General features: G+C 43.2%; 1 protein-coding gene across 1 annotated transcript; it reads left to right on the forward strand.

Annotated features, from left to right (window-relative positions):
* The first annotated feature begins 1,065 nt into the window (after positions 1 to 1,065).
* On the forward strand, positions 1,066 to 3,602 carry LOC137828880 (DNA-binding protein S1FA-like). The gene is made up of 2 exons (XM_068635622.1): positions 1,066 to 1,255; positions 3,225 to 3,602. The coding sequence occupies exons 1-2, from the start codon at positions 1,202 to 1,204 to the stop codon at positions 3,423 to 3,425; spliced, it is 255 nt and encodes an 84-aa protein (XP_068491723.1). The 5' UTR covers positions 1,066 to 1,201; the 3' UTR covers positions 3,426 to 3,602.
* The last annotated feature ends 7,407 nt before the right edge of the window (positions 3,603 to 11,009 follow it).

An 11,009-nucleotide genomic window follows, 5' to 3' on the forward strand; every position in this document is an offset into this window, starting at 1 on the left:
TAAAAAAATATAGCAAATTTTAATAGTCATGTCCACTTCACTCAAAATAATAGTCCAAAAGAGGGAAAGTAGTATTACAATGTGAGTTTTCTTAACAAACAAAAAATATGAGAACTCTAATGCATCACGTTTGAGAGCGAAGAAAAACACGTGAGTTTTGGCAAAACATAGGTTCCCAACAAAACAATTCTGAATGATTCGATTGTGATCATATGCGTGTCCTGAACTGGAATAAAACCTATCCTCTCGAGAAAAGTGAATACAGCACCAAAACAACGTAGACAGAAAACTTCAGAAACCAAAAATTATACAATTTCAAGACAAGTGTTTTTTTCCCTTTTTCTTAACAAGTAAATTAGCTCGCTTGATAGTTATTTTTTTTAACAACTGTTTTTACATAAATGATTTTTAAACATAACTTTAACTGTTGTTCATCTATTTTTTTTATTTTTAAAGATAATTTTCTTGTATTTATGTATATAATGTAATATATAATTCATCGCATAGGCATAGGATATAAAATGACAGATAAATCATAACTTTAAAATCAGGTTAACTATTAATATTTTTCAATAAAAAATTATAATTTATCACGTTGTATACTACGCAATGTAAATATTGGAGGATTTGATTAAAGAATCTCACAATCTAACTTTCTGAAAAAAGTTGTGAAAACAGATTTTCAAATGAAGTTAAGAATGGGTTAATTTACCGGTAACATTTAATTTATAAAATCTTAATTTTTTTTTGGTGACTTTTTATTGTATTATATACTATAATTGTTTTTACAATTTTTATTTAATGTTTTATTGATAGTTAGTATACTTTTAAAATAAAAATATATTATTTTATTTTGACAGACTTACGATATTAAACTTTATCTTATATCATCGTACTTTAATGGAAAAAATTTATGAAATTTAATTCTTAAATTTATAACCTGAAAACATTTTGACAATAAAAGTGTCCTTAAAATTTATTAAAAATAATTCATTAACATAACTCTTTTTTTACGGTTCTTCCATTAAGACATTTAATTATTTAAAAGAAAAAAAAAAAAACAAAACATGGGTTAAAAAACGTGTCTGATAATATAAATGTAGGTTTTGCAGAAGCGTTCTCCGTTTAGCGCAAACAAACACCACCAACCCACACCCGTGATTCTTCTCGCCGTAGATCTGTTCAATTTCGCCGTTCGTCAATGGCCGACGACTTCGAATTTGCTGACAAAGTCCCTCCATCCTTCGATAGCGTGGTACTTCCTCTTTTATATAAATCCCTTTCTCTCTTTCAATTTTGATTCCCTTTTCATTCATTAAAATCGACGTTAAATCGTAGATCAAATCAAGCTTGAACGAGCATTGCCTTGTTCTCTGAAGCTCAGATCCTTGTATTATTTAATTGAGTTGTTGCATTTTGTTAGTTTGTCTTGGGCTTGCATGTGCTGTTCTTTCAATTATTGGTATTCTGAAATCTATATTAATTGGATTTTGTTTCATGTACTTGCATTTTATTTGTTTTCAAATGTATTAATGGTTCAGTCATGATTTCTGCCGTTCTGAAGGTTTCATTTGGTTGATGTGTGGGATATTTTTTTTATTTGTTCGATTCATTTTTGTTTGAGTTTATTCCAATCCATGTTTTAGATGCTAACAAGGATATAGAGCTCAAAGCTCATGATGCGTTCAAACAACGTGTGCCCACTCACGGATGGGTTCAGTTTTAATGTTTTCTTTTTGTCTAATGAAATTGGAAAAGCAAGTGAAAGAGTTTCCTTTCCTTGATGCATAAAATTCACTTTTAGTTAACATTCGAGTTTGAAGTTTCGTGTATCAACAACATTGAGAGTTTGATTTCTGAAAGATGCTTTCCCTTTTCATATTCTGTTATTGCTTTTAATTAGTGAAGTGATCCACTGTTTTGGTTTGTTTTATGGTTTCAAAACTTTGTATAGAAAATAATGAAGACTTCTTATTGTTGGCTATTTTTTTACTGTTTTCTGTATAAAATTTTAAAGCAGCAAACAAATTAAAGTGAAGAGAAGATGATACTTTTATAATTAAACACGAAACAGTGTGTTTTTTCAAGCTAAATAGCTCCTAAAGTAGTTCTTGATATTGTATTGGTGGGACATTTAGTCCGTGAGACTTTAACATTTTTGGTTGTTCACGGCTTTGGAAAATGTTATTTGTCTTGATCTTTTCTTATTTTTACTTTCTTATTCACTGTATTTTTGTACTAAAAAGGACGAGAGTGAATGACGTTTTTGTAAAAGTAAGGATTGAAGAAGGATTTATAAAATCTTAGGGACTAAGATGACTTACTCATAGAGTCTTAAGGAGTGATTTGTTGGTATACTACAACATATAATGTTTGAAGCAATAAGAAATTATTAAGACCATTTTGCATTTCTGATGTACGGAATAATATTCTGAACAAGTATTTACTATTATTCTCTGTATTTCAAAATTTGATTTGTGTGATATGATTAATTTTTAGTGAATCAGAGTAGGGGAAGAATATGTGAAAGTACAATAAAAAAACTGAGTATACAAAAAAATTGAAATTACAAAACTAAGTCACTCAGAGATGTTTTGGTTTTTTATTTTAAAAACTGAAGATGATATATTAATTTCGAGAACAATTTTCAAAAACAACTCTTATTAGTTTTTATTCGAAACAAAATAATTTTTTTAGTACATGGAACAATTTTTTATTTCATGCCTACTAACTTGTAAATTGTAACTATAATTTGCTTCAATTTGAGTTCACCGCAAAACTTAGAAATACCATTTTTGATAAATTCACTTTAAATCAGCTTGCCATTTTATAAATTCACTTTGGGCATGAAACTAGCCCCTTCTGATATTCGAATTTCGTAAACCTTTGTCACCAATCTCAAGCATGTGCAATGAGAAAAAAAGATATGCGGAGAATATTCATTTTTTCATTAAAGATAAAGTTCTACCAACCAGGTTAAATGACACCACCTTTCTCATGTTATTCTTCTGCGATAAACAGAGGCTCACCTTTGAAGAAAACTGCAGTATAGATGTTTATCTTAGTCATGGATTGCTTTGAGAAATGTTTGTGGTGATTTATTGCATTTGGTTTCTCTCTCCAAAAGAAATTCCTTTTATCGATGGTTAATTTTGCAAATTATTTTTTCTTGGTCGTTCCTTGACGTGGACCTTACGGAAATGCCTCGTTTTTGTTGCATTTAGGGAAATGCTTCAAAAGGGTTCAACCCAGGATTAATTGTTCTCCTGCTTGTTGGTGGGTTGATGTTGATATTCTTGGTTGGAAATTTTGTACTCTACACCTATGCACAGAAGACTCTCCCTCCCAGAAGAAAGAAGCCAGTTTCAAAGAAGAAGATGAAGAAGGAGAGACTGAAGCAGGGCGTCTCTGCACCTGGAGAGTAGACTTTTCCCCTACTTTATATTCTGTGTTGTTAAATTATACTCTTCTAGAAAAAATTTCGTTATGTGGTCCCTGGATTATGTTAGTGTTTATATTTGCTGTGTTGTACCGACTGAAATCTTGACCGTATAAACTTAGTACTTTGTTAAAATATTTGGGACAAATAGTTTCGTGCTTAACTCGTCATTTAGCCTGTCCTCAGATTATTAAAAGTCTTTGGGAGAAGTTAATTATTAGAACGGGGTAGAATATTTTTTTTTAAAAAGTTAAGGATATGGTAAGTCTAGGATATGTTAATGAAAATTATATATGGATATATACATGGATAATGTTAATGTTTAAAGGTAAAGAGTAACGGATAGGGAGAGGAAGAATACTATGAATAGGGAAGAAAACTAATTGACTTTTTGTATTTTGTTTTGGAGGGAATAAGTAATTTAATTATATAGGAGATAATAACAAGTGTGTTATTATTTTCATCTTTTATGAATTTTAAATTTAAAAATATAGACCATGGGTGAAGCTATATATGTTATCTCGATATGGCTTGAGATGTCTTTTATAATTAAGCTGTATTTTAACGGTATCCCAGTATCCAGTTGTGTTCTGTATTTTTTTAAGAAAAATATTTAAAAGTCGGATATTTTCAGGATCCGAATTTGGAGGAGAGGATTAGTGTTGGATACCAATAGGACATCGGTACTTTTATCATTTTGGAGTATTTAAATTTTAAAAGTTTTGCCAACTAAATAGATTTAGTGAGGTAGGTGTGAACTATGTAAGCTTTTTTTTTATTATTATTATTATTTCACTTTGAGGTGGTTTCATTGTGTATTTGAATATATTTTTATTTTCTAACTTTGCACATTTCCTTCTTTCTCCTAGAGTTATAGAGTTACAGTTTCTTTTTCGACGGGCTGATCCGTCCTGTACTTGGTCTACAAAATGTGAGTCGAGTTGATCCGTCCCGTATAAGGGTCGGTCCGCGAGCCTATAGACCAGTCGCATAAGAAATAATTTTTAAAAAAATTATTTTTTAAATAAAATTTTTGAATTTTTATTATTTAGATGTATTAGGTAAATGATTTCATAATATTATTTTCACGAGACATGTGTAGTAAGATATTATTAAAGACATGCGTAGTAAGATGTTATTAAATTTTTGGAATGTGAAATATGAGACTACATGAAAAAAATATGGAGTTACAGAAAAAAAAAAATTACATTTTAAAGTTATGTGGGTTATGCGGGTCAACCCGTCCACCCCACACTTGACCCGCACGGACTACAGGTTATGCGGGATGGGTCTAAACGGGCCAACGGATTGAAATAAACAACCCGCCTCGCATGAAATTCTGTTAATCAATGTTTTCTAATTCTGTTAAACATGAAATTTTGTAGTTTAACTTTTTTTCATTAAGAAATGTCACCTTTACACTAGTATGTCAACCCAATTTCGTATATTATATATTTTAAAATTCAAAAGAGGAAGTGTCATTATATAAATAGTGTACCGCCCTGGTAGTCGGGAGTAATGACGTGGCGTCGAGCTATTATATAGGCGTGTTGATGGGACACCTGTCTGACAGAAGGGAAGGAAGTCGGGAGCTCGTGTAGTCAACAGTTATTAAGTTGGCGTGCTCCGATCTCCATCATGCCTAAACCGGCGGTCACCGAGTTAAGGATGAAGTCGCCAGATGTGAACCCAGGCGACCAAGTGATTAGAGATCGCCGAAACAAGGACATCGCCGAAGAGGAAGGCAGGTGGTGCAGATCATGAAGGCGGCCGGCGAGACCACAGGGAAGGTGTGTACGAAGGCACCCGAACTCGCCACCCAGAAGAGATCACGCTCCAAGGCAACTATGCACTGAGTAGTATCATGCATAAGTAACTTAGCCAAAGGAGAGTCAAAAGTAGCGCCCAAGTCAAGGATGCTCCAGATGAAGGCACGTGTACAGTTGGATGCGAGCCACGTGTCCAGATGTGTAACTGCCAGGAGAGAGAAAATATCCAGGTATATAAGAGTTTCCAACGAACTTCTGAGGTACGCACGTTCAGATTGTTTTCTTTACGCTTGCGAGTCTTGAGTATACTGAGAGAGAACTGGTCACGGTTTCTTAGAGTTCTTGAGTTTTACTCTTAAGTAATTGGTGGTTCAGTCGCTGACTTGGGCGTCGGAGCGCAATCGGCCGCAGCGGCGCCGTTTCGTCTTTTGCAGGTTCTTGAGGTGGATCGCAGTGAAGGACGGAGGCTGACACGGCGCATACGTCGATCCAAGTTTGACGAGGCAAAGCTCCAGCGTTTTGGTCAACAGGCAGGATCATCAGGCGCCCACCGTGGGGCCGTGTAAAACCTGTTCCCATCCGCGGCGTGAGTTCTTGGAGGTTTCTGCAGTTTCTGTGTGGTTGTGTGCTGGTGCAACCATTGTCCGCTGTTCATCTAGGTTCTGTTCGGTAATTTCGCGTTTTCCACCGTTCGTTTGGGTTTTTGTTCAGTGAGGTGAAGTTTTTTGCTGCTTACGCGAGTTTTGATCGGTGAGATCTGAGTTCTGTTGCTCGTTTGGATTCTCGTGGAAGAAGCGTTGGTTTTTGGTGGAGTTGCGAGTTTCTGTGAGGGTTTGCTGTGTTCTTGAGGTTTCTTTCGAAGTTTCGCGAAGTTCTGATCGATTGATCGCTGAATCGATCGTCGCTGAAGAAGGTGTTGTTCATTGCTCTCTGAGATTTGTCAAGTTTTCATGAGAAAAATGAGAAGCAACCGTTCAAGTCCAGTTGCGCCCGTTGTTGTTGAAGGCGCCATGACTATGGCGCAGATGGTGGAAATCATGCGCTCGCTGCAGGCGAATGTGGAAGCCTCGCGTATAGAGCAGGCAAGAATGCACGAGGACCTGGTCGCCTCTCGGGCCAGGAATGATGAGCTTAGCAGAGTGACTGAGGAACTGCGTCAAGCTCTTCAGGAGCAGCGAGGGCGTCCAGTCGCTGAAGAGGTCGCGCCGTCAACGCCGCCTCGCGTTTTTCCTATGCCTTTCGCTCAGGCGATTACCGACACGCCTATCCCTGCGAGTGTGGTACCTGTGAAGGCTGTTTTTACCGGCGTGGAGGATCCTGAGGCACATCTCACCACGTTCCATACGCAGATGATGTTGTCAGGAGGATCAGACGCCGTGTACTGCAAGATTTTTGTGAGCACACTCCAGGGAACGACGCTGGAATGGTTTGTGAGCCTGCCTACAGGTCACATAACCAACTTCCAACAGTTTTCAAAGATCTTCGTCGAGCAGTACATCGTGAACAAGGCACCGCCCAGGGTGTCTTACGATTTGTTCGACATAAGGCAGTATCAGGGAGAGTCCCTCAGGGACTACCTGAATCGTTTTGGGGCGCAGATGGTCCGATCGCCGGCCAAGGACGAAGAGATGTTGGTCTACACATTCAAGAAGGGCGTGCTGCCGGGACCATTCTGCGAGGCATTGATCAGGGCTCACCCTGCCACATTTGCTGAGGTCAGGCGACTTGCGGTGGCCCACATCGCCGATGAGAGTGAGGTCGCCGAGAAGAGGGGAAGCGTGGCTCCCGCTAGGCCACGTGCCCAGACCAGGATCCAGCCACAGAGGGTGCTGGAGACAGCGGCGGCCCGGAGGGATCAGAGGACTCGCCATCCTTATGATCCAAGGAAGAATAAGGGCAGGGGCCCAGGGCGCCCTCAACCAGCACGCCGGGAGTACAATCGCCCGCCAAAGCACAAGTTTGTCATGGGATTGGCGGACTTGATCGCCATTCCCAATATATCAGCTAGGCTGAAGGCGCCCGAGAAGGTGGGCGACAAGGTGCTGGGACCAAAGCCAGACGCCTGGTGTGAGTTCCACCAGGGCTTTGGCCACACCGTGGATTTGTGCTTGGCTTTAGGATACCAGCTCGACGATCTGGTCAAGAGCGGGTTCCTAAACGACTACTTGCTGGACAGAAGGACGGGGGGCGCGTCAAGCTCCCAACCAGCAGGTGGTGAGGCTCAGCAGCACGAGATGCCTACCCACGGGGAAATCCACACCATTGCAGGAGGTTTCTCGGGTGGTGGATGCACCGCGTTACAGAGGAAGAAGTATGCGAGGTCTGTGATGACGGTGGATATGTTTGAAGACCACTCGCCGGATGTGGACATTACGTTCACAAAGCAAGATCTTCGGGACGTTGTGCCTCATGACAACGACCCCATAGTCATCTCACTGATCACAGCAGGAAGGAAGGTCCACAGGGTTCTGGTGGACCAAGGAAGCTCGGCAGACGTGATGTTCTGGCCGACTTTCACGCAGTTGGAGCTACCCCTTGACCAGCTGAGGCCTTATGGAGGGTGTTTGTATGGTTTCGCTGGTGACCAGGTGGAGGTCAGGGGGTACATCGAGTTGAGGACTACGTTTACAGATGAGGCGGGTTCGAGAACAGAGAAAATCAAGTACCTTGTCGTGAACGCTCCTTCAGCATACAACATCCTGCTGGGAAGGCCCACGCTCAACAGAATAGGCGCTATACCGTTGACCCGGCACATGAAGGTGAAGCTGCCGTCTATGGAGGGGGTGGTGATCACCATCAAGTCCGACCAGAAAGAAGCGAAGAAGTGCTATGAGAATAGCCTGAAGAACAAGAGGTCGGTGAGTTACGTGACAACCACCCCGCCTCCTGGTGTGAAGCCCAGACCGACGGTAATGGAAGAGACCGCCGGAAGTGACGTGGTGATGGTGGATGCTGAGCTGGGGGAGGGGAACGCCGGTCTAGAGGAAGAAGAGGCGAGGAATCGCCCTGAGGAAGCGAGGGAGCTGGGAATCGCCAGGGCGGTGATCGCCAGAGAAACCAGGCCAAAACCCGTCGAGCAGTGGCTCGAAAGAGAGATCGGAGGAAAGATCTTCAAGCTGGGAAGATCTCTGGAGGTTGAGCTCCAGGACCAGATCGCCAAGGTGATAGAGTGGCATCTGGATGCGTTTGCATGGTCCGCTTCGGACATGCCTGGGATCGATCCCGACTTCTTGTGCCATCATTTGGCGATGGACAACCAGGTGAGACCAGTGCGGTAGAGGAGAAGGAAGTTCAACGAAGAGAGGAGGCAGGCGATTAGAGACGAAACCCAGAAGCTCCTCACTGCAGGCCATATCAGGGAAGTCCAGTACCCTGAGTGGCTGGCTAATGTCGTACTGGTGAAGAAGAGCAATGGGAAATGGCGCATGTGCGTCGATTTCACCGATCTGAACAAGGCCTGCCCAAAGGATTCGTATCCTTTGCCAAGCATAGACGCCCTAGTGGACAGTGCTGCAGGGTGTAAGTTGTTGAGTTTCCTGGGTTCCTTCTCGGGGTATAACCAGATCAAGATGCATCCCATGGATGAAGAGAAGATTGCCTTCATGACCGAGAGATCGTGCTACTGCTACAAGGTGATGCCTTTTGGGCTGAAGAACGCGGGGGCCACGTACCAGAGGTTGATGGATCGAGTACTTGCACCAATGCTGGGAAGGAATGTGCAAGCGTACGTGGATGACATGGTCGTGACCTCGCCAGAGAAAAGCAAGCACGTTGCGGACTTGGAGGAGTTGTTCACTACGATCGCCAAGTTCAAGTTGAAGCTGAATCCTGAGAAGTGCATCTTTGGCATGGAGGCAGGGAAGTTCTTGGGATTCCTCTTAACTGAAAGAGGAATAGAGGCCAACCCTGACAAGTGTGCTGCCATCTTGGCGATGAGGAGCCCGACCACTGTGAAGGAAGTACAACAGCTTACAGGTCGGATGGCCGCCCTGTCTCGCTTCGTGTCGGCTAGCGGAGAGAAGGGCCATCCATATTTCCAGTGTTTAAGGCGGAATAACAAGTTTGCCTGGACGAAGGAGTGTGAAGAAGCCTTTGTCAAGCTTAAGGAGTATCTGGCGAGCCTGCCGGTTTTGTGCAAACCGCTGGTGGGAACCCCTCTCAGGTTGTATTTTGCTGTAACTGAGAGGGCGGTGAGTGCGGTGCTCGCCCAGGACCAAGATCAGGCTCAAAAGCCCATTTATTTTGTTAGTAAGGTGCTGCAGGGCCCCGAAACGAGATATCAGGCCCTGGAGAAGGCTGCACTGGCAGTAGTCTTTTCGACAAGGAGGTTACGCCACTATTTCCATAGCTTCACGATACTGGTGATGACCGACCTGCCCATTCAGAAGGTCTTGAAGAAGCCCGATGTTGCGGGAAGGATGGTGAAGTGGGCAGTGGAGCTGTCGGAGTTTGATATTAAGTATGAGCCCCGAGGTCCGATCAAGGGGCAGATCTTCGCAGACTTCGTGGTCGAGCTCTCGTCTGAAGCGACACGAGTTGAAGGGGATGGTTTCCGTTGGGTGCTTTCAGTGGATGGATCATCGAACCAGCAAGGTAGCGGTGCTGGAGTCATCTTGGAGGGACCCAACGGCGTGCTGATCGAACAATCTTTGAGGTTTGCCTTCAAGGCCAGCAACAATCAAGCAGAATATGAGGCGCTGATCGCCGGTATCTTGCTGGCTAAGGAGATGGGAGCTAGGGTGCTGATGGCCAAGAGTGACTCGCTGTTAGTCACGGGACAAGTAACAGGCGAGTTCCAGGCTAAAGATCCACAAATGGCGGCTTACCTGGAGTATGTACAGGAATTGAAGAGTTCCTTTGCCTCCTTTGAAGTAGTGCATGTGCCCAGGGAGTAGAATGCTCGAGCTGACTTGCTAGCCAAGCTCGCCAGTTCGGGCAAGGGGGGTAGGCAGAGGACGGTGATTCAAGAAACTCTGAAGACGCCTAGAGCATTTGTGGCAGATCACCTGGTCCTTCAGATAAGCAGATCGACGGAGAAAGCGGCGAGGAGTCACAGGTTTTTGACTCAAGAAACCTTGAGGTCGCCAAGAATAAGAGCATGTCGGGGGGAGAGGGTGAACATGACGCAGGTCTGCGCTACGCATGAGCCAGACACCTGGGTGACGCAGTACAAGCGATGCCTGGCGGATGGCCTTCTCCCGTTGGATCCGACAGAGGCTAGGAAGATAAAGAAGAATTCTAGCAAGTTCACAATGATTGATGGCGAGCTGTATAGGTTTGGGTTCACTCACCCACTCCTGGAATGTGTGCACGGCGAGAAATGTACAAGAATTATGGCAGAGCTTCATGAAGGGATATGCGGAAGCCACGTCGGGGGTCGAGCTCTGGCCGCAAGGACTCTCCGTGCAGGTTACTACTGGCCAACAATGAGAGAAGACTGCAAGAAGTATGCGCAGTGCTGCAAACAATGCCAGCAGCACGCCGATTGGCACAAGGCGCCTCCCGAGGAGTTGAAGTCGATTTACAGCCCTTGGCCGTTTCACACATGGGGAATCAACATCCTGGGACCGTTCCCGCTGGCGATCAGGCAGATGAAGTACTTGGTGGTGGCGATTGAATATTTCACCAAGTGGATTGAAGCAGAACCAGTGGCCCAGATCACCGCACACAAGATCGAGGGTTTCGTGTGGAAGAACATTGTGTGCCGGTTTGGTGTGCCCAAGCGCTTGGTGTCGGACAATGGGACTCAGTTTGCAAGTCACCTGTTGAAGAAGCTGTGCGAAGGGGTGGGAATTCAACAA

Source organism: Phaseolus vulgaris, chromosome 7, assembly GCF_000499845.2.
Source record: "Phaseolus vulgaris cultivar G19833 chromosome 7, P. vulgaris v2.0, whole genome shotgun sequence".
Classification (NCBI taxonomy): Eukaryota; Viridiplantae; Streptophyta; class Magnoliopsida; order Fabales; family Fabaceae; genus Phaseolus; species Phaseolus vulgaris.